The following is a 24,410-nucleotide window of genomic DNA, read 5'->3' as shown; positions in this document are numbered from 1 at the left end:
ATAGAAGAGGAGGGCCATAAATTTCCTTGAGGGGTTTGGGGTCACTGAAATAGGAATTGTATGTCTTTAAATATCTCTACAGCTTGGCACCTCCTGCTGGAACTCAACAAATCCTAAATGCCAATTGTCCATACTTAGGACAACTTAAAATAATTGATAGTCACAATGATAGTCTTTTGTGAGGGGCAATTGCCCCAGCTGACCAGATTTCTGGGGATGTTAGATACACCCACTTAAAATAAGTGTAAATTATTTTTAAATATCACAAGCCCCCTTTGAGGACCAGCCACTCCAGGCCTTCTTAGCTGTGATGCACTCTTACAGCCCCAGACCTGTAGGGACATGTCCCTCCCAGAAGGCGGCACACTGGCTGGGCCTCTCTCAAACCACCCCATAAAAAAGAGAACCTTACCCGAACCAGGACTTCTGGCTTTCTTCTAGGGTGGAGTTCTGAGTGACCTTTCATCATATCGTTTGTCGTCCGTATGGCTTGGCTTTTCAAAAGCAAATGTACTTTGTTTCTATAATTAGGAAAAAAAGTTTTTTTTAAATGTCACCTTTTGCCAGGCACGGTGGCTCACGCCTGTAATCCCAGCACTTTGGGAGGCCGAGGCGGGAGAATCACGAGGTCAGGAGATCAAGACCATCCTGGCTAACGCGGTGAAACCCCATCTCTACTAAAAATACAAAAAGCCAGGCATGGTGGTGGGCGCTTGTAGTCCCAGCTACTCGGGAGGCTGAGGCAGGAGAATGGCGTGAACCCGGGAGGCGGAGCTTGCAGTGAGCCGAGATCTGGCCACTACACTCCAGCCCGGGCGACAGAGCAAGACTCCGTCTCAAATAAAGTAATAATAAATAAATAAATAAATGTCATCTTTTATATTGCTAGCTTTTATGTATTCCACCCATGAATGATCTTGACCTCTTCCTCAAAAAATCCTCCACTTATCAGACGACAGACCGAATGAAAGAGGAGGGAAGCAAAACAATGAAACAATTTGTTTTAGCCTATGATAAATCACAGTATGGTCTGAAGGGTAACGTGCTTTCTAATATTTGGTTTTTAATCTTAGTTCATTTGGGTAGGGACAGATCAATATTTGCCCAGGAAAAACATCCTGCTTGGTTCATTTGATTTTTAATAATCCTAACTCTACTCAGGTGACCTAGCAGCTGTGGTAGAGCATCAGGCCTCAGAGGTGGTGTCACTGCCAGTCAGCTTTGATGAGTAGTGACAGGCCGTGTCAGATGGTTGATTCACAGGGCTTTAGAGAGGTGCCAGGGGTTTGCAGGGCATAAGCAGGGTGCGGCAGCCAGGACCTATGAAGAAGTGGCCTCAGGCAGGGCTGGGCCTCCAACACCGCCCTGCTCTCCTGTTGCTGTGCCGCAAGGGTCTGCAGAGGGACCCTCCCCACGTGACTTCCTGCTGCCCTGTGCCAAGCACTCCTAGAGGATTTTCCTGAGGGTCATGGCCACTTGAGTCCAACAGAGGAACTGGCTGTGTATAGCTGTGTGTAAACCAGTTGTGCCTTTGAAGGAAGAATCATCTAATCTAAGGTTATTTTAAAGTAGTACTTTGTCGATTCCTAATACTGTCCCTTGCCATTTCCTGGGGATTTCCTCTACTTGAAATCTGTGCACTCATTCGCTGCTGTCAGGCTGGATCCCATATGGCAGAAGCGAGGGGCCGTGCAGATCTGTGTAGCTGAAGGTGGGCTGTGAGCAGGGAGTAGAAGCACTCATCAGATGGCTTTTGTGTGGACAGGTCACTTGGTCCCCATCTGATTCCTTCATTTCCTTGGGCTCCAGTTTATTCCTGATGAAAGAGGGTTCCATCCAGGTTCTCTTTGGTGGGGTGGGGTAAGCTTCCAGGAGCTGGAGCTGGATCCTTTTTGATCCCCATTCACTTTCTTTATAAAGTCTCCACTTCTGCTCTCATTCCTTTTTTATTTCCAGAGTCAAGCTTTGCAGTTAAACAATTAGTAAACTGTAAAGAAATAATTTACAGTAAACTGTAAAGTGAAATATACCAGTATCTCCAGTGCTAAGTGCTAAATAGATAATGTCTAAACAGCCCATTTGAGTGGTCTTTTTTCCTCTTCTTTTTACTCTCCTAATGTATGTGTGTGTGTGTGTGTTTAATTAATTGGATCAATATTTGGCTTAGGACAGTGAGCACACCCTATACCAGGCTCTGTGCTAAGTGCTGAGGATGGCAGCCCCAGCTCCCAGAGAATTCTGAGTAATTTTGCAAGATAGACATTAAACAAATATATACATAAACAGTTCATTAGAATTATTTTTAAAACTGTCAAAAAATAATAACTACAGGGTACTATTCCCAGGCCTCTGTCATGGGGGAAGGGGAAGCACAGGGGAGGCCAAGGAGTAGGGGGTGTGGAGGAAGAAGGGCTAATGTCAGCTCAGGTCAGGCAGCAGGGACAGCACACTGACATCTCCAAGGAAGGGGTAAATAAGTGCCTCTGGAGACTGTAGGATTCCCAAGTGGCCAGAGTGTCACAGGTCAGGAGGAGTGAGGCAGCAGTGAGGTCGGGGAGGAGGGAGGACCAGATCCACTTTGCATGTTTGTATAAAGTAAGTCTCAAACTGGTATTTAGAGCTTTAGCCTAAAGGAAGTGTGAAGCCACTAAAACAAGGAAGGGCGACATCAGGTTTCCTTTTTCAATAAAGTGTTCTGTCCATTGTGGAGACTGTATTAAGAGCAAAGGTGCAGACAAGGATGCCGGTTAGGCTCCATGGGAGTTGAGTGGGAGAGGAGGTTTGGACCATGCTGGAGGAGGCAGAAATGGTGAGAGGCAGATGAATTCTAGAACCGTTAGGAGGTAGGAGCAGATGAACTCAGCGCTTGGTTGGACAAAAAGGATGAAGAAAGAGGACTGGAGAAAGAAAGCTGTCCCAGTTCCTGACAGGGAGCTCTAAGCGGCAGAGGAACCATGACTAAGGCTAGACTTTTAAGGGAAGCTTGGGCATAGGAATAAAGATCCTGAGTTTTTCTTGCATGGTGCTTGGGTGGCTGCGCAAAGCTCCAGTGGATGGGGACTGGGTTTGGACATCAGATGAGTGCTCTGACCTATCACAGAAATTGGAGAGTTGGCGATGTTCACATGGTAACTAAGGCCAGAGGCAGGGACATGGCCCTAGTGTGTTCCTTCTTGCATCTTTTCCTAGTTGGCCCTTCTCCAAGGGGGAAGGCAGTGCAGGGGAGCCTGCAGATGGGGCAGAGCTGGGGCAGCCTGAGAACCATCCAGGAAGCCAGTGGCTGTGGCAGGGAGTGGGAAGGAGCAAGGGTGCTGCACGGTGTGCGTCACCACTGAGAAGTCCAGTAGCGTCCACCAGGGCGTTGGACACAGAGCAGGATCTCAGTAAGTAGATGTCGAATTCTCTCCATCTTCTATTCAGATCTGCTTGGACCAGGGTTGAGAACGTAATCTCTGCACCTAGAATGCAAGCTTGCTACTCGTTTCTTACACGAATTCATTTGTCAGCAAAGCTTCAGGTTTCATCGGGGTTTGGGAATGCTGACATCATAGACTGCTTTTTTCTGGAATCAGGCCATATTGATTATTTTCATGGTGACTGTAACTCCAAAGGAAGATGAGGTTATAAAATCAGAATAAAGACGTATGAACCAAAACAATACCTAGATTAAGAGGGCCCTGATAGATGATGCCGTCAGCAACTGTCCCATGCCTGGCATCTCTGCTCAAGTCCTGTATGCTAATTTTGGACATGGTAGCTCTAAAGTGCCAATGGTGAGACCAGTGATGCCAAGTTTATTGTGGTGACAGTCACTCCGCAGGACAACAAGTGGAAGGGGACGGCACTTCTTGAGTCTTTCCCATCTGAGTAAATGCCTGAGGGAGTAAGGGCACTGAAACAGGCAGTGAATTTTCAGCAGTTTAACTGTAGATTCCCCTTCCTTTGTGGTTGAGGGAGCTTCAGGAGTGGATCATATGTGAGGATGCTTTTAGCTGGCCTTCTCAGACGGCTGGGAGAGCAGAACTTCTCTTTCCCCACAAACACCCACACCAAATCCTTGTTACTTGAAAAAGAAAAAAAAAATTCTAGGCTCGTGAGTCTCATTCCTTAAATTAAAGTTTAAAATAAAATCAAATTACTTATGGCACAGAATAACGTTGCTTGCAACTTTTTATCCACTTTATCAAAATGAGTGTGGTCCTTGTGTGATTTTTCCTTTTGCACGTCGGTTGCCCAGGCCAGGTATCTTGGCGGGGGTGGGGGGAACAATGTTGTTTGTGTGGGTAATGTTGCTGATTTTGTTTGCTTGGGATACACGCTAAGTTAACCTCGTTGGACTTTTCCCCAGGAATTGATGCGCGTACACGTGGTGGGTCATTATGCTGCTGCACCTGTGTAGTGTGAAGGTCAGTGTGCTTTTCTGATTATAAGAAACCATCCATGTCATTCCATTATAAACCCACTCCACTCATAATGGAATGTGCCTCAGCCCAGGGCCATTGTGGTTGCCCAGCCCAGGAATTATCTCAAGTGTGGCTGGACATTTGAGATCCATCACCCTCCCTCCCCACCACCTGCATCCACCCCAGAATTCGACTGTGCTCCATTTTGAGATGATGTTTTTGCATGTGGAGTCCTCCTTGTGTGATGTGAACGTACAGTTGTTACAAGTGAATTTGTACCTGGAAACATTCTATGATGCTACTTCCAGAATTACAGCTGAGAGCTCCGCTGTGTATGGGTAATTGCTGTACAGTTGATATGGACAGACAGAAATAGGCCTTGAGACAAGAGCAACAGCTTCTCCTCCTGACTCAGAGCCAGGCCATCCTCTGGGAGGCTGATGGCTCATTAGGATGGGCCCTTGCAGCAGGGTGGCTTTCCCTGGAAGTACTTTCCACCAGCTCCCCAAGACTTCCTGCCAACGCTCCTCTTTCCTCTGTGTCATGGTTTTACTTTTGGTGACAGCCCAGGTTTACAGTCATCACAGCTCACATTTACTGGGCACCATGCATCATGGTTTGTGCTGAATGAGCTCCCCATGAGCTCCTCTCCTGAGAGGTAGGTATGATCATTGTCCCCATTTGATGTACGAGGGAACTGGGTCATGGAGGGTTGAGTGGCTGCTCTGAAGTCTCCCAGTAGGTAACTGAGGAGCATTGATTCCCACTGAGGTCTGCCTGTCTGAGCTGGAGTCCATCCACTGGGCCCTGTGCTGCTTGGGTAATACTCAGCCAATCCTGATGTGAGGCTTTTCTCTAAAAAGGAAATAAAAGCCCACATTTGCATAGCACTTTGCAAATTTATTAAGCCTATCCACATGCATATTCAGCTAATCCTTGAAATAACCCTGCAAGAAGGAGAGGGACGCCCTGAGATGTTCAGTGTGTGCCTTGGTACGCATCAGCGGGTGGGAAGATGAGGCCACGCTCACATGCAGAGGCAGCTTCTCCTCTGCCACAGGGCCCTGCTGCCTACTCATGCAGAGGGCAGCTCTCTTAATTCACAAGTTCTGCCTAATGCACTTAAAGAATGAGCATAGCATGTGTTGGATTAAGGAAGCATTAAATTAATACTTAATCCTGTGCTGCCAAACATCCAGGAACAGTCTCAGCACAGTCACTTAAATTCCCCTTTATCTCCTTGAGTATCCCAGCTTGGTGTGCAGTCAGGAGCCACTTCCTCTGTACCATTTTCACAACTCAGAGCTCAGCAAAGCCTTGATTTCCCCAGTCCACTCAGCTTACTCCACCCTTCAGCCATCCCTTGGGGAAGGCGTTAATTTTGCTAAGAGAAAGTTTCCATAGCACTCAGTCTGTCTGCATTCCCCTTGGACTTCGGTGTTTTCTCTTTGGCTTTAAAGATAGAATGAGAAGTAGTTTTTAAATACCAAGCAGTTCCTTCTGAGTGCATTTTACATTCAGGAAGAATGCCGCCTCTTTCTTCTTTCCAGGACTAGTGTCCTTGGGAAGTTAGGGCTTCTCAGTCCTAGACAATCTCAGCTCATGGCATCTTCAGATACAAGCTTTGCCTTGAAATAAAACTCCTGGAACCAAACAGCAAAGCCAAATACGCACACAGATCATCATAGGGGATTTTATTCAGTGATCCAGGAAACAGAAGGCCAAGTATTCTCCCCTGACATTTATGTGAGTGAGTTCTCACTGGGTAACATGAGAGAGAAGACTGGGATCCCAGCTGATGCTGTCAAGGACTTAGCTTGTGAAACAAAACATGAGCATCAGTACAGCCTCCTGCAATGACACAGGGAACCTGAAAGGACAGGATGCAGCAACCTTATTTCCAGGTTTCCTGGAAGGTAAATGCAAAGCTCCTTACCCCGCACCTTACTCAGTAAAGGGAATCTATGGCCCCATAACTTCTGTGCTTTCATGTAAATCTTCAAAATTAAAAATAATCCCAAAGTTCCCTACACCTTCCCCTAATATTTTATAAGAAGATTCATCATGCTCTGAAATGAGTCTGCAGCACTACTAGCTGGACTTATGAAAATATCTGGAAATAAGCTCTGGAGGCTAAGGCAGGAGGATCACTTGACGCCACGAGTATGAGACCAGCCCGAGCCGTAGGGAGATCCCATTTCTATGAAAAATAAAAAAAAAAAAATTAGCTGGGCATGATGGTGTGTGCCTGTAGTCCCAGCTACTGAGGAGGCTGAACAGGGAGAATCGCTTGAGCCCAGGAGTTCCAGGCTACAGTGAGCTAATATGGCACCACTGCATTCCAGCCTGGGTGACATAGCAAGACCTTGTCTCTAAAAGAGAAAAGAAAAGAAAAGAAATAAACTAGGGATAATTTAATTGACCACTTAATGTATTTTCAGCTTCTGGAATGATCCTTAGCAGGATGAATGCTTATCTATGGGAGAGGCTCATACAAGGAAGAATTTTATGCTATAACCACCGGTTCTCAACCAGGGGTACATCGCAAACCACCAAGTCTAGCTCTGCACGTGAAGCCTGTGTACTTGCACACTGAAAAGGTCTCTAGGTGATTCTGGTATGCACTCCTGGTTGAGAAATGCTAGCTAGACCTGACAGGAACTAAGCCTTTCCACATCTGTGAATAAGAGAATAAGAAATCTGTGCTGAAGATCTTTATGCTACAAAGACAAGTATCTTGTCACCCAAAGATGGCTTTCTAAGCCTATCAAAGGCCCTCTGTGGAGAAAAAACAAAACCTGCATTGCAAATGACTGGCATCGCTGTGTCTGTTAGGTCCCCCGAGAGGGCAAGAGAGAACGAACGTTTGTGACAGGGAAAGGGAGGAAGTGGAATTGTGTGGGGGCTGCAGCCTGGCAGAGCCTCTGCCAGCCCAGTGGACTCTCAGGAGCAAAAACTGCCTGTTCAGAGACCCAGTGTTGGGTGGGAATGGCTAGACCCTTGCACCCCCACCTAGCTTAGTGTTAGGCCAAGGCACCCTAAAGAGAGCCTGAGCACCCCTCCATACATAGGTGGAGTGGAAGGAGTTGGTGGCTGGAAACTGTCAGCTGACAGCATCCTGACAACTAGGCAATGAATCTGTTCTTAAAAGAGAAGCACAGCTCCATGTCTGCTATACTCTCCAACGACTAGAAAATCAGTTCCTCTGGGCTGTTCAGAGTTTAGCTCTGTTTTGACTACAATGCCACGGTGTGATCCTTTGGTGGAATTTACTGCCTTAAGGTAGAGGAATGAAGGGAGGACAATGGAAGAAATACGCAGGAAAACTTGGTTCATTTGATTTCCTTCTGTTTAGGGCATGTGCTAGATGGCAGGACATGGAAGAATAGGGCACTAAAATTTGAGGGATCATAACAACTTCTCATGTCGAAAGTGAAGCCCAGACCAGGCACAGTGGCTCATGCCTGTAATCCAGCACTTTGGGAGGGGGATAGCAGGAGGATAGCTTGAGACCAGTCTATATAAGCCTGGGCAACATAGTGAGACCCCATCTCTAATAAAAATAAAATTTTAGCCAGGCATGGCAGTGCACCTGCAGTCACAGTTACTCTGGTGGTTGAGGCAGAATTGCTTGAGCCCAGGAGTTAGAGGCTGCAGTGGGCTATAATTGTGCCATTGCACTCCAGCCTAGGCAACAGAGCAAGATGCTATGGAAGGAAAGAAAGAGAGAGAGAGAGAGGAAGGAAGGGGAGAGGGAGGGAGGGAGGGAAGAAGGAAGGAAGAAAGGAAGGAAGGAAGGAGGGAGGAAGGAAGGGAAAGAGAGGAAAAAAGAGAGAAAAAAGAATAAGGAGGGAAGGAAAGGAAAGAAAGAGAGAGAGAAAGGAAGGAAGAAGGAAGGAAGGAAAGAAAGAGAGAAAGAAGAAAGCAAGCAAGAAGGGAGGGAGGGAGAGAGAGAGGAAGGAAGGAAGGAGGGAGGAAGGGAAAGAGAGGAAAAAAGAGAAAAAAGAAGGAGGGAAGGAAAGAAAAAGAGAGAGAAAGCAAAGAAGGAAGGAAGAAGAAAGGAAGGAAAGAAAAAGAGAAAGAAGAAAGCAAGCAAGAAGGGAGGGAGAGAGGAAGGAAGTAAGGAAGGGAGGGAGGGAGGGAGGGAAAACGATGGAGAGAGGGAGGGAAGAGAAAGATAAAGGAGAGGAGGAGAGGTGAGGAGAGGAGAGAAAGAAGAAGAAAGAGAGAGGAGCCCAGAGAGGTTGTGTGTCATCAGAGATCACCCAGAGATCGCGGGGCTGAGGTGGAGCCCCAGAGCTCCTGACAGCAACACTCCTCTCCTGACACAGAATGGGCATTGTTACATCAATCTCCTTCACCCCATACTCTACACAATAAAGAAAATCTGTGGCTCCAGAACTTGTATGTTCTTGCTTAAATCTTCCAAACTGAAAACGATCCTGAGGTTCCCTACACCATACCCCGCCCCACCACATCCTTCATCTAGACACATCCTGGGTCTAGAACGTATCAGGAGACAGAGGTGTAGAACCACAGCCAGCTTCCCTAAACTTCCAGTAATCTCTGGCTTGCTTTTGGTTATAATGTTGTGCAGATATAAATTGACAAAGTCATGAGAAGCCTCTCTTCTAACTCTGCAGTTTGTCATCCTGACACCAACAGAAAATCAGGACATCATTAATTCTCTACACTTATTGATTTGGAACCTCCATTGTAAGGCCGGCTGCTTTCCTCTCCCTCCTCCTCCTCCTCCTCCTTTTCCTCCTCCTTCTCCTGTCCCTCTTCCCCCATCTCCCCGTTCTCCTCCTGTTTCCCCTCCCCCTCCTCATAGTTTTCAGGGTCGGAGTCCTAGGCCACTCTATTGCAACAGCTACGAAAGAGAAAGGGGCTGAATCTGTGTGCATGTGAGGCCACGACCTCTAGACCCCAGTGACTTAGGGGCCGCTCTGCCTCCCCTCTAGCTCTTCTCCAGTCACTGCCTGAACTCGGCTTTCCTGGACCTTAGGGGATAAATAGTGTGGTCCAGCACTGCCCTGGTGAGCTGAGTCATGCCCTTGGCAGGGTCGAGGAGCTCCCGTGAGGAGACCAATCGCCTAGCGTGAGTCTTCTTCCGGGACTGCTCGCCCTCTGCCCCCTAGGTGCCGGGCGCCGCCCGTCCCCACCTCCATCAGAACTCGGGTCATCTGCGGAGCCTTGGCTGTGGCCCGGTACCTGGGTGTGACTCCGCCACTAACATTTTCCCAGCAGGAAGCAGCAAGCTCAGCACAGAAATAAAACTGTCCTGGTGAGTCGCTCACAGCCTGTCCCAGTAACTGTTCCGGAGCGTCAGCCTGACGCAGCACCCCTGAAGGACCACGCCGTGCGGGCTGCGAGCCTCGCCCTTAACCATGCCCAGCAGGACCAGAGCCGCCAGCACAAATCAAGGTCCTGGCCATTGAACAACTTCTGAGCCTGCACTTTAAGAAGGCGCTCTTGTTTTGAATACGTAGTCTGTCCTGTTCTTTCAAAGTAAGTGCTTTTATCAAGGGCCTGGACTGTCTTTTAAACATATTTTCTTCTCACTTGTACATTAAAGGGAAATGTATTTCTGTCTAGAAAAGGAGACCGGGAGAGGAATGAGACTGTGCGGTATTCAGGCTTGGTTTAAACTAGGGCATGCACACTGCATAGCTATTTTCTTCAGGCAGCATGTGGCCAAAAAACATGCGTGTGTAGCTGACTGTTTTGAGCTTTGTTTATTTTAAGTACTGTATACTGAGGGATTTTGTTCAAGCAAAGGAGTACCAGCTTTATATGCAGCCACAGATGCGTCTCTTGCTTGGTAGTGCTAGATTTAGAGCTCCAAATTTTCCTTTTCAGCAAGAACTAGAAGTTCCCTAGTAGTATTTTTTCCCCTCATGCCTGTTTGCACTGTGCAGAATTCTTAGAGAACACGGCTTTGCAAATGTTCTGCGGCAGTCTCAGGATAGCACGGTATGTCAGCAGATATGGGTCCCGGGCCTGTTTGCTTAGCTATGCTTTCTTAATGCAGGTTCTTGCTTTACACGATTTCAGACAATAACTCAGTATTTTCATGATCACAGCTGAATATACGCCACGGATGGATGTGTATTTTTCTTCCTCTCTTGCAGATTTTTTTAACCAAAACACACACACACACACACGTGCACACACACACACACGTGCACACACACACACACACAGAAATACAAAATAAAAGTGGATTTGGTAGCATTGTATTTGTCTTAAAATTCTGGATAGGGATTATGCTGGGTCACTCTGGTCCACAGCAGCCTCGTGAACTACTCTGAATTCGATGACAGACCCTGAAATGAGGGGTCTGTGACACCAGCTCAGCCTGGCTTGGATGTTGTAGATGGGAGCATGGACCAGTCATTCCTTTTCAACTGGGCCACTATTTATTGAGCGCCTACTGTGTACCAGATATAGTCAAAAAATGAGAGATACAGCTGTTAGCAAACAGGTCTCTGGCCTCCTGGAGGTTTTATTCTAGCTGTGAGAAGGAGTGTCAGAAAATGAAGAACCCACACAAGTGTAGAACACAATGTAAAGCCCTAGGAAGTGCTAAGAAGAGAGGACAGGGGAAGGAAGGTGGAGAAGAGAGCACCAGGAACGTCCTGTGTGTACCTGCCCTGCCTTGTACTTCCGCCTCTGGGTACAATCTAAAAACCCATGCTGTCTCTCTGAACTTGCGTAAAAAAATAGCCCAGAGGTCACCAACTCATGCTCCCTTGCAAGTTTATTTTATTTGGCCGCCGGTGCTTTTTGTTTTTTTAGGTTTGATTTTATTAATGACTTTTTAAATAAAAACAGGCAATTTTATGTAAAAATTCAGAATCTTAGCTTCTCTTAAAAAAAAATCAAAAGCTCCTGCAGTCCTGGGCCCACCCTCTGCTTAGCCACAGAGCTGAGTGAGGAGGGCCCTGTTAGGCCGGAGGGCATATGACCTTCAGATTGTCACAGCTCCTACTTAGCTCACCTCCTCTGAAGGCAGCTGTGTTTTAGCCTATTTTGTTGCTGGCCCTACAATCATTCGTTACTTCTCCCAGGGCAGCAATGCTTCCAGTGTCAGGAACCCCGCCCCCCTTACTGGATGGGCTCTGTGGGTGCTTCCTCCTCTGGCTTTCTCTCCCAGTCATTTTATTGAGGTTTGCCTCTCCTTGAGGGCTGCAAGGGGTGGTGAAGGTGCCAAGCTATCAGAGTCCCAGGCCAAGTCACAGAAGCTGTCTGTCGAAGAATGAGCCCTGTCCTTCTGCAATCCCAGATTCCTTTTGCCTAGCCTAGTGGGACAGGGGACTGAATGTGGATGCACAAAATCTAGTTTCTTTCTTTTTTTCTTTTATTTTTTTGAGATGGAGTCTCACTCTATCACCCAGACTGGAGTGCGATAGCGCGGCCTTGGCTCACTGCAACTTCCGCCTCCCAGGTTCAAGCAATTCTCCAGCCTCAGCCTCAGCCTCCTGAGTAGCTGGGATTACCAGTGCCTGCCAACACGCCCAGCTAATTTTTGTGTTTTTAATAGAGATGGGGTTTCACCATGTTGGCCAGGCTGGTCTCGAACTCCTGACCTCAGGTGATCCGCCCGCCTTGGCCTCCCAAAGTGCTGAGATTACAGGCATGAGCCACCAGGCCTGGCCACAAAATCTAGTTTCTTTGTACTTATTATACTCACAGGTCTAAATAGCTAAGATGCTTTTGGAGCTACGGGTTCATTACACTCCTGCCTAATTAAAACCCAGCCGATGCTCTGGTTATTTCCTCTTTTCTCCCTTATACAATTCCACCCACAAAGTCCTTCTCAGACTCTTTCTTCCCCAAATGGAATTAGCTGAAGCGCATGTTATTTTGCTCGTTACTATTTATTTATTTCCATGTGGCTGTTCAGAGTAGAATGCTATTACCTGACAGGTAGGCGTAGAAACTCAGCAATCGCAAGAGGCAGTGTCATTCATCCAAGCTGGACCCAATGCTCTGGGGGGTACATTCCACGGGGTCCTTGGCTTGACTTGTAAGAATCTCAGCATCCAGCAGTATCCTCCTCCTGTCTCTGCTGATTCAACCAATGTTGGTCTAGAATTCACTCCCTTAACATACAGAATATTTCCAAATGTGCATCACTATCAGAACCATACACCTGCAAGCCCTCTACTCAACATATAAGTGTTTCACTTACACTGATCACCCTTCCTTACTCCATGATAGATAATAGGTTTTTCTCTGGGCAATGCCTTCCCCTGCTATGTGGGTCTTTCAGTAGCTCACCTCTGAGTGTCCTCCCCAGCTTTCTGCCCCCAGTCAGTATCCGTGTCAGTGAGGAGTTGTCTGATGCTCACTCTCAGGGCTTGTGGTTCTTCTGCTGAGAGTGGATCTCTTCATAGCTGTCTTAGGGCCATGTGTACTTACACCCAAGAACCGGCAGCTTTAGCATCACCTGGGAGCTCAGAAAAGTAAACTCCAGAGCCCACTCCAGAAATGCTGAATCAATATCTGCACTTTAATAAGATTTCCAGGTAATTCATGCAGACATTTAAGTTGGGAACACCCTGGCTTATACCATGGCCCAAGCCATGCAGAGGCTTTCACAGCTACCTCTGGGCCCATTGATCCCAGCCTCTCATTAAAAACTCCCTTCACCAATGTACAGATGTCATTTGATCATTGGTTATGAGTTCCCATAGTCATACCCACGCATTTTGTAACCTTCATCATGGATAGTTACACTCTCCATCTATAGGTAAATATCACTAGCAGTTGGCCAGACTATAAAAGATCCTTGGGAGCTAAGTCATTTATTATAAAACACCTAAATGGTTACTGGGGGAAAGTAGTCTTGCAGTGTAGTTTAACAGTAGATGTAGAATGCGGAAAAACGAATTAAAGTCAATAAAAGACAGTTGTTGTTAAATACACTGTTAACCGCCAATCGAACAAGACAAAAGTGGTTAAGAGCTGACACGGGAGTCCAGTGGCCAACCTTGGTTAGAGTTCAGCTTTGCTTCCAGCTGTGTAACCTTGGGGAAGTTATTTAGCCCAGTCATTTGCACATCTGTCTGCTCAGTAAAATCATCTGTGGAGCTTGGACATGGATTTTCAGCTGCTTGGGATTTACCTGGTTCAGTAGCTGGTCAAGGCTCAAACATCCGCACTTAAAAAAAAAAAATCCTGGTCATTTTGATGCACAGCCCGTTTCGGGAACCACTGGCAACCTCTTGGAGCCTCTCATTCCTCCTTTCTTGAATGAGGACAGTAACAGAGAAGCCTCCTGAGTTTTTGAGAGAACTGAACGGTAGCATGAAGGGAAGGAAGGGTCCTGCCACATGCCTACACATAGTTGTTGCTCACTTGTTGGTAGTGATGATGACGGTGATGACCATGGTGGTGGTGATGGCGAGGATGCAGGCTCCATTTACACACTCACTGAATAAACTCAAATCTAGCCTCCTTTATTTCTCAAATACAAGCCTTACTTTATGTACACATCTGTTTAGAAGCCCACAAACATAGATTGCCAGAATAAACCCTATTATTTTATTATGGCTGCTGATAGCTCTGTTCTAAGCTTGATTCCACCTTTTAATAACTCTGACTTAGTTTTGTTCCGTGCCTTCAGTTTTCCAAGAGCTTTAAATATATCATCAACTTTGACATTCCCTCCAATGTTAAGAGATGTGCATTGGGAGGCCGAGGAGCAGGGTGGATCACCTGAGGTCAGGAGTTTGAGACCAGCCTGGCCAATATGGTGAAACCCCGTCTCTACTAAAAACACAAAAAAATTAGCCAGGCATTGTGGCAGGTGCCTGTAATCCCAGCTACTGGGGAAGCTGAGGCAGAAGAATCGCTTGAACCTGGAAGGCAGAGGTTGCAGTGAGCCAAGATCATGCCATTGCACTCCAGCCTGGACAACAAGAGTGAAATTCCGTCTCAAAAAAAAAAAGACAGATATGCAGAGATATCACATGAATACATTCATTTTATAACTGAGGAAACAGGCTTAGAGAAGTGAGGGGCTTGCTTAAAGCTGCCCACTGTACAACCTGGAGTGAGGTTTAGATCTCTGGACTCTGAGTCTGTGCTGACTGCTGGTCTTTCTATCTAAAGCTCATATTAAGGGAAATTTTCCAGGCAAATCTTGATTGACTGGTAATGAATATCCCCAGATTAGATGAACAATTGCCTGGGAAGCGTCTTTGTTTCCTGAGTCAGGCTCCAATTTAGTCTTATCGTCAGGTCTTTTCAAATCCCAGGAGACCAAACACAGAAGATCTTTTTTTTCCAGTGGAGAATCAATGACCACTGAGAGCAAAATAATGAAGCCCCACTTAAGTGAAAATAACACAGGTAATTGTTAGAGAGAAGAAATATGGCATGGCCCAGTAACTCTATATTGTAGCACTTGTATTTGCAATTTTTCATGAATTCGTTCAGGTAATTAATTTTATGAAATAATGCCAGGTGGCACGGTTCCACTTTCCCAGCCCTCCTGGAAATATCTGACTTACTAGACAAGCACTTTTACTGGAAAGTTATGTCAAGGAGTTCAGGAGAATGTACTGGAAAACACACAAATCAAACATTAAGTCAATATACAATCTACTGACACCATACCAGCAGGAACCTCAACAAAAGCCCCCTTGCCTCCCCCACCATTGTCAGCAGAGAGTTCAGCCTTCCAGCTTTCTTGGATATCATATACGAAAGTGTATGAGTGGCTACTCTCTACTTTTGAAAACCACAGAAACAACTGTAACTGTATCTATCTAAACTTGTCTTTGCTAGAGTCATTTATACACCCTAACCTTCTTTTATGTCACTAGAAGAAGGGATGTTGAATCACCCCCACTAGGGGCTGCCATCTTGGTTTGCTCCCCTCATCACGTTTTCTATTGTTGACTAAGGATAGCTTTGTCATTCCTTGCTGGGCTGTGCAATAGCTACTTTACACTCAGTCCAGTGATCCATAATTACAAGTTTAGAAGAGGAAACACAATGCCCTAGTCAATTAAGACAATTAGAGGTTAGAACACAAACTCTATGTTATTTAAGAATTAGGGCATCAAAAGCTTGACAAGTGTGCCCAATGTGATCCAAGGAGCTAACCCAACTATGCTAATACCTCATCTGGAATTCTACTTCCAAGCAAAAGAGTTTGAAATAAAAATAGCTGGAGAGAGTCAAGTACTGTTCCAGGTACTACGTTACCTTATTTTGATAACTTCAGTCACCATTGCATAAAATAAGATTTATTCAGGCCGGGCATGGTGGCTCATGCCTGTAATCCCAGCACTTTCGGAGGCTGAGGTGGGTGGATCACCTAAGGTCAGGAGTTCGAGACCAGCCTGGCCAACATGGTGAAACCCCCTCTCTACCAAAAATACAAAAATTAGCTGGATATGGTTGCACACCTGTAATCCCAGCTACTCAGGAGGCTGAGGCAGAAGAATCACTTGAACCCAGGAGGCAGAGGTTGCAGTGAGCCAAGATCACACAACTGCACTCCAGCCTGGGTGACAAGAGTGAAACTCTGTCTAAAAAAAAAAAAAAAAAAAAAAAAAAAAAAAAAAAAAACAAGATTTATTCAATAAATATGTATTTTTCAACAGATTTATTCATAAATATTTGTGACGTGGCTCTTCTGGGCCATGCACTGTGCCAGGTGCAGGAGATGACATGATGAGCCAAGCCAGCCCCAGCTTATTAGCAGGCTTCCAGTTTAGTGAAGGAGAAAAGCCATTCCACTCACAGGAAATGTGGATATTCTGAAGGGAAAGAACACAGCTCTATGAGCATGCATGAGGGAGGAGGGAGGACTTTATTTGGACTGAAGTTAAGGAACTAAAATGTGAGTTGTAGTTAATTAGGTGAGAAGGAAGGATTTCTTTTCCTTATTATAAAAAGTGATGTCATCTGCTTCCAAGAAAATCTGACCTAATTATTTAATATGAAGAGGTATGAAAAATAAAACAAGCTAAAGTTTGTCATGGCTAAAACTGTCCTTTTAATCTTTAAAGTGTGCTGCTCACCATCTCACACACCATCTCCTATTATTGGATAGGTAACTCACGCTCTAGGTCCATAGTAGGCCCTCGTAAATGTTTTGAGAGTCTTTAAGGCAACGAATAGTGATTGGCTGTTTGCTTTATCATACAATCCAAAATAATAAATGTGAAAAGTGAGTATGTGGGTTTTGAAACTGTGTTTGTCATTGAAGATCTCATGGAGCACTGTGAAAAGGGAGCATTATAGTTCAAGCCAAGTAAAAACATAGTAAAGATGAACATCGGCTGGGTACGGTGGTTCACACCTGTAATCCCAGCACTTTGGGAGGCCAAGGCGGATGGATCACCTGAGGTCAGGAGTTCGAGACCAGCCTGGCCAACATGGTGAAACCCTGTCACTACTAAAAATACAAAATTAGCCAGCCGTGGTGGCAGGCGCCTGTAATCCCAGCTACCCGGGAGGCTGAAGCAGGAGAATCGCTTGAACCTGGGAGGCAGAGGTTGCAGTGAGCCAAGATTGCGCCACTGCACTCTAGCCTGGGCAAAAAGAGTGAAACTTCATCTCAAAAAAAAAAAAGGAAAGATGAACATCAAAGTAATTTCTGATTAATAATATCATGGTGAAATACTGGAATAATTAATAAGTAGTACATTAGCTTAATGTGTGCCAAGGGAGTGATAAGATAAGTAAAAGCTACTTCACTAAAAGCAATATTTCCTAGAACAGAACCTGCTATTCTTCATCCCCCTTCTCTGCATCTGGCTTCCCCTCCCCCAACAACCTCCCCCACAAAAAAGAAAGAAAGTAAGGTATATAAACCATGTATTGACAATCACTTATTCAATTCTATTTATGCCAAGTAAGACTTAATTTTAACTTGAGAGCTAAGCATTTTAGAATATTGATACAGAAATCAGGAAACAAAAAAGAAAAATGCCCACTATCTCTCCGTTCCCAAATTAACAGTTAGTGTCACAATGATTGTTATTAGATACTCACTCATCCTTTTCATCATTCATTAATTCATTCTGTGAGCCTTAACTGATTATTGTACTAAGGGCTGTGGGGCCACCCGAATGAACAAGACACAAAGAGATGTTCACACAAATACAGTGTATATGTTAATTAATATTCCAAAGTGTGCTATTAGTAGTTGGTCATGAAAGAGTTCTGTGGTCAAGTAAATTTGGGAAACACCAAGTTAAACAGAATTGATCTGATGTATTTGCTGCAGGACCTCTCTGAGTCTAATATGTGGCAAGAAGGGGATTTTGAAACACAGCATTTATATCACATTTTTCTAACCTATCATCTAGTAACTCATGATTAGTTGGGTACACTCTGGGAATCACTAACGTAGGCAGTAGAACAGGGTTCTGCCTTCAAGGTAAGAAGGCTGATATTAGTAAGGCAGATTAGGGCCCGAAGCAAGAGGCATGGGGTTTGGGTGGATCAGATTCCCACTCTGATGGAGGGGTAGCAGCAAACCTCCAGTGGAGAGGAGGTGAAAAACCAAAACCAAGCACCATCCTCTAGACCAAGTAGGCTTGATGGGGGATTTATTTTATTTGTGTGGTTAATGTTAACACTATTAATTATTACTAGTAAAAGCAGTGTGTTGAGGTGACCCTCAACAGAGTACCAGGAATTTTAGCACAAGGGCTAAAGAGTATAGACTCTCAGCTCAGAGTTTTTAGGTTTGTATCCATGTTTTACCACTGCTGACTTAGATGACTTGAGGCAAGTTATTTTGCCTCTCTATGTCTTAATTTATTCATATGCAATTAGAAATAAGAAGAAGAATAGTGGTATTCAGTGGGATAACATGGGTGAAGCACTTTTCACATTCCTGGCACTTGGCAGGTTTTCATTAAGTGCTCATTAATTATTAAATGCTCATTAGTCTTCCCAATCCTATGAATCTGATATTGTCTTCTCTATTTTATAGACAATAAAATTGAAAATCAGAAAGTTTAATGCGATGTTAGAATTACACAGTAAAGGCCAGGCGTGGTGGCTCACGCCTGTAATCTCAGCACTTTGGGAGGCCAAGGCAGGTGGATCACCTGAGGTCATGAGTTCGAGACCAGCCTGGCCAACATGGTGAAACCCCGTCTCTACTAAAAATACAAAAAAATTAGGCGGGCGTGGTGGCACATGGCCTGTAGTCCCAGCTACTCGGGAGGCTAAGGCATGAGAATCGCTTGAACCTGGGAGGCAGAGGTTGCAGTGAGCCGAGATTGCACCACTGCACTTCAGCCTGGGCAAAAGAGTGAGACTCCATCTCAAAAAAATAAAAAAAAAAAGAATTACCCATTAAAAAGTAGTGGAGCTAGCATTCAAACCCACGTTAGTTTAACCCCAAGCCCCGTGTTTTTCTAGTGTAGCGTGCCAATAAAGCGACTGAGAGGCGTATGGATACCAGATTATGGAGCTAATTATATATTTCATTTACAGGTAGATCCTGGTCAAGAATGTCTCCAAAACTGGATTAAGCCAGTGTACTTGAATGGGAATATAGACAACCAGGACAGACTCGGAATTTTTTTTAATGTATTGGCCCAGCAAAGCTAGAAATCCTCCACTTTACCTAACAGAAGATAATTAGAATTAAAAATGGCACTAACTAAAAACGTACTTGTTAAATTGCCTGTGCTTATAGAGTTGTTGTTGGCCCTGTCGTTTTTGGTTGGCAAAAAGAGACATATTTTTATTTGTTGGAGCTAACAGAGGCAAATGTCTTGAGTTGGGCAACAGTTACATTGCTGATGGTAGGGAATGGCTTCTGTAGGGTGAAAGCTTGGATAGAAAATCCCTACATCTAGCAGTGGGAAGTGCATCCCAGTTTGTTTTTTTGTTTTGTTTTGTTTTTTTGTTTTTGTTGTTGTTTTTACCAATTCAACTCTTAGTGAAATATGAATGATCTCTTTTACCTTAGCCCCCAGATATAGGAAAAAGTCAGCACTCTCAAGGAAAACAAAACAAACAATAGTATGCTTCAGTCTGCACTATTATTCTACAAAAAATGTCCACTTTGGCCAGGAGCAGCAGCTCAACCTATAATTCCAGCACCTTGGGAGGCGGAGGAGGGGGGATCACCTAAGGTTAGGACTTCGAGACCAGCCTGGCCGACATGGCGAAACCCTGTCTCTACTAAAAATACAAACATTAGCCAGGTGTGGTGGTGCATGCCTGTAGTCCCAGCTACTCGGGAGACTGAGGCAGGAGAATCACTTGAACTCAGGAGGTGGAGGTTGCAGTGAGCTGAGATCACACCGCTGCACTCCAGCCTGGGCAACAGAGTGAGACTCCATCTCCAAAAAAAAAAAAAGAACCATTCAATATATAATTTTTAGAGTTATAAAACATGGAAAGAAGCAAGATAATATGATAAATAAATAGAAAAAATAGTATCAACAGAAGCAGGCCCACAGATGGATCAGATACTGGAACTAGCAGAGAAAGGCTTTAAAACATCTACTGTAAATATATTCAAGGATGTTCAGAAAAAGATGGCCAGAATGAATACATAGATGGGGGATTACAACAGAGAAATGGGAGCCATAAAAAAGAAACAAATGAAATTCTGGAGTAAAAATAAACATCTGATGTAAATAATGGATTGAATAGGCTTAACAGCAGAACAGAAACTGAAAGAAAAGATTAGTGAACTTAAAGAATGGTTAATAGAAATTATTCAAACTAAAGCACAGGGAAAAAAATATTTAAAAACACTTTACCCATCATCAATCAGTGACCTATTAAATGGCCTAAAATGTGAGTAGTTGCAATCCTAGAATAATGAGAGAGAGAATGGGCCAGAAAACATATTTAAAGAAATAACAGCTGAAATATTTGGGATACAATGAGAAAATATCAATCTATAGATTCAAGAATCTCAGTGAATTCTAAGTAGTAGAGACACAAATAAAACCACACCCAGGCACATCACAGTCAAACTTCTGAAAACCAAAGATAAAGAAAATATAAAAGCAACCACAGGAAAAAATGATATGTTGCATATAGAGGAATAATGACAAAAAATTATGGCTGACTTCTTATCAGAACAATGAATGCCTAAAGGCAATGGAAAGGCATCCCCAGTTGAGAAAGAATTTGTGGAGGATGTATACACCATGCTCTGAGGACAGATAATAGAGGGTACAATCTGGTTAAGGGATCAAGACAGGCTTTCTGAAGAAAGAACTATCTGAACTAAGATCAGAAGCGTGAGATGTTAAGTAGGCACCGAGAAGGGAAGATGTTCCTGGTATATGCAAAGCCCCCATTGCAAAAGAAAACACTTCACGTGGAAAGACCGAAAAGTGGCAAGATAGGTGTAACACAGGGATCAAGGAAAAGAGATGAGCCACACTAGCCATTATAGGACACAATATGGATTATTGTTTTCATTCTAAGAAAAATAAGATTTTCAAGTGTTTTAAGCTGTGCAGATCACTTCTGCTGTCATGAAGCAGCAAATTTGTGTTTGAAAAATTCTGGATAAAGTAGAGAGGCACCAGAGTAGCTGAGGAGATACCAGGAGGCCATAGGAGTGGCTCAGGTGAGAAATGATGGTGGCTTGGACTAGTTGATGGTATCTGTGAAGATGGAGAGAGGTGGACAGATGTAAGGTTGATTTAGTGATTTAGTAGATAGAAGTCATAGGACTTAGTCATTGCTTGGATGTGGGAGATGAGGGACACAGGGGTATCAAGACTGACTTGTAGGTTTCATCTAGTTGGGTGGATGAAGGTGCCATTTACTGATGAAGGAAACTGTGAAAAGGAGCAAGAATTATTTATTTTTATTCAACAAGCATTCACATAGTGCCTATTGTGTGCCAAGCACTGTTCTAAGAAAGTTTGCAAACATTAACCTCTTTCACAAGAGTGAGAGGTTGGTACAATTTTTGCCCCAGTTTTACAGATGAGGAAATTAAGAAATTAATTAACTTGCCCAAAGCATTAATTGGTAAATGCTGAAGTAGGATTGGAACCCAGACAGTGTGGCTCCAGGGAACAAGTTCTTGAGCTCTGCACTAGGTTGCTTACAAGGAAGTATAATGAGGATGAGTCCCAGGAGACTGAGGCATTCAAGTGGCCATAGGGACCTGGAACTGAGAAGAGAAGTTATGGCTAGTGACGAATATTTGAAAATTATTGGCATAGGAAAAGTAGTTTGTCTTGATGTAAAGAAATTGCCTTTTTTTCCCCCTAAACAGGAGCCTTATGTCTAGAGCTCCAGTTCTGTTGCTGTGCTGTGCGTAGCATCCCAAGCATGTCCTTTGAAGAGGGCAGAACCTTTTTCCTGAGGAGTATGACTTCCATGTCTTCCTCGTCGGATTTGTTCTCTTCTATTTGCTCTTTCTCACATGTTTGCTGCCCCCTAGTGGCCCTTGGAAGCTCTGCCCCGAGTGCAAGGCAGTTTAAACCCTTGGGGGTTAAATGCAGCTGGTGCAGAGTGACCTGGCTGCCCCTGGTAGAGGACTGGGCAGCTCTGAACTCCAGGAACATGTGGCACGGACTCCACCCCAATTACATGGTACCTTCAGTTAAACACACGGGATAAGCACACCAGCAGGGGACAAACTCGAAAGCGTTTTGTTCTGTGACAGTGATGTTATTTAGCAAGTGGCTACTGACAAAGCGAAAATTCAGATTTCAGTGGTTGCTGAATTTTGGCCATATCAATCATATCTTTATTGTGACAGTAAGGGGTCCATCAATGAGTGCTTCTGTCTCATAACAAAAGAGTAACTGGCAGGTTTTTGCTTTGTTTTGTTTTTTATTTTTTATTTTTTTTAATTTTTCAGTGTTACTTATTTCTTGCTTAACCAAATTAGTCAGTAAAAAATTACAAACCTGGTCCGGTGCAGTGGTTTATGCCTGTAATCCCAGCTCTGTGTGAAGCCAAGGCAGGAGAATCACTTGAGGCCAGGAGTTCAAGACCAGCCTGAACAGTATGGTGAAACCCCGTCTCTACTAAAAACACAAAAATTAGCCAGGCATGGTGGCACACACCTGTAATCCCAGCTACTTGGGAGGCTGAGGCATGAGAATTGCTTGAACCCAGGAGATGGAGGTTGCAGTGAGCTGAGATTGCGCCACTACACTCCAGCCTGGGTGACAGAATGAGACACTGTCTCAAAAAATATATATATGTATGTGTGCGTGTGTGTGTATGTGTGTATAACAAGCCTAAAGAAATCAATAAATATTGAGGCTACAAGAAAAAAGAAAACAATGGCTATAATTCATTGAATGATATCTGTATATCAGCCACTTTATAGATTTCATCTAATTTAACATTCACAGCAACTTGCAAGGTATTGATGATATTATTTCACATATGATGAAACTGAGGCTGCAGGGATAAGTCCTGGGCTTTCCCAGGACCCTATAGCTATGGAGGCAGAGATGAGATTCAGACCCAGTCTTCATGATTTTAAAACTATGTTCTTTCCCTGGTGTTATGATGCCTTCAGATGAATCTATAATTACTTACTTAGCAGTTACCTCACAAAAACTAAGCTATGAAAAGTAGTTTTCTCCTCCAAAGAGTCTTCAATGCAGTAATGAGGTTAACATGCGTTCCTAGGGGGAAACAAACTATTAAAAATAATAACTTTACCGCTTAAAATGCCATTTCCTCCTTTGCTTCCTCTGAATAGCTACTATAAATAGACCGGAGATGTTCTATAAGTAAAGTATACAGCCCTGGGCCACTATCCTTGTCCATTTGCACTTCCACCTTCTCCCCACTTCCCAGTCCCCAGGCCCTCCTGCCATTCAATCACATCCTCAGACTCTTACATGACACATATATGGCTTGATCTGAGTACAGGGAGGTCGCTTCCACCCATTTATGAACAGTCACATCACATGTCTGTTGAAAACAGAAGGCTACACATTTGTATGTAATAGTTATATTTAAAAGAATTGATATCAAAATGACAAGAGTGGTTATGATGGCTAGCAGGATTTTGCATAATTTCTTCTTATCTGCATTTCCTGCGATTACTTACCTGTGTGATGAAAAGAATACAGTTCAATTTCCACATTCTAAAGAGAGAAAAATTGTTATTTTTCTCAGAGAGGAAGCAGGAATTTTATTGAAGCATCTAAAAGCTTCAGAACTTCAAAGATTTTTGCCTCTTAAGGACATAGAGATGGGGGTTTTCATTAACTTATTAAACACAAAAGAATTAAAGAAAATTACAAATATTCTTGTCAGCATAGCACTGCAGAACAAGCCATGGCATTGCTAAAATAATCTGAGCTCTGTTTGTTGTTGTTGTTGTTGTTGTTGTTTGAGATGGAGTCTCACTCTGTCACTCAGGCTGGAGTGCAGTGGTACCATCTTGGCTTGCTACAACCTCCGCCTCCCAGGTTCAAGCAATTCTCATGCCTCAGCCTCCCAAGTAGCTGGGACTACAGGCGTGTGCCACTATGGCCGGCTAATTTTTATATTTTCAGTAGAGATGGGGTTTCACCATATTGGCCAGGCTGGTCTTGAACTCCTGACCTTGTGATCTGCCCGCCTCAGCCTCCCAAAGTGCTGGGATTACAGGCATAAGCCACTGCTCCTGGCCCTGAGCTCTGTTAATAGGAAGGAAAACATAAGGAGAAATACTAGGGAACAGAGAAGAAGGGAGGGAGGAAGGTGGGAAGGAGACAAAAGGAAGGGAGGGAGGGAGAGAGAGGGGGCCAAAGAAAGAGAAAGAAGAAGAGGCTGCAGGATTTGTTGTATTCTTTCTAGCATTATTATTGTTTTTATTTAAGTTCATGTTTCTCCACTCCTTACCTCTTAATTTTATTATTTACCATTCACAAATCACAAAGTAATGATAAAAATGCACAAATCTCTAATTTTTAAAAATTTTACTTGACAAATAATAACTGTGGGATTATCCCAACAAATATATATTTGCGGGATGAAATGTTATGTTTTTATATATGTTTATATTGTGGAATGATTCAGACA

The 24,410-nt window shown here is 44.1% G+C and overlaps 1 protein-coding gene across 7 annotated transcripts in view; it reads left to right on the top strand.

Annotated features, from left to right (window-relative positions):
• The window catches only part of HECW1 (HECT, C2 and WW domain containing E3 ubiquitin protein ligase 1), a 449,170-nt gene that overhangs the window by 125,471 nt on the left and 299,289 nt on the right, over positions 1-24,410 (top strand). For 3 of the 7 annotated variants that reach the window (XM_031013201.3, XM_055347691.2, XM_055347690.2), the window contains exon 2: positions 4,349-4,406. The exons of the other annotated variants lie outside the window; for them this stretch is intronic. In XM_031013201.3, the coding sequence (XP_030869061.1) occupies positions 4,380-4,406 (27 nt within the window). In that variant the 5' untranslated portion in view covers positions 4,349-4,379. The remainder of the gene's footprint in view (positions 1-4,348; positions 4,407-24,410) is intronic. 7 annotated transcript variants of the gene reach the window in all.

The sequence above is a fragment of the Gorilla gorilla genome, chromosome 6, assembly GCF_029281585.2.
Source record: "Gorilla gorilla gorilla isolate KB3781 chromosome 6, NHGRI_mGorGor1-v2.1_pri, whole genome shotgun sequence".
In the NCBI taxonomy this organism is placed as follows: domain Eukaryota; kingdom Metazoa; phylum Chordata; class Mammalia; order Primates; family Hominidae; genus Gorilla; species Gorilla gorilla.
This window is presented reverse-complemented; position numbering and strand designations above follow the sequence as displayed.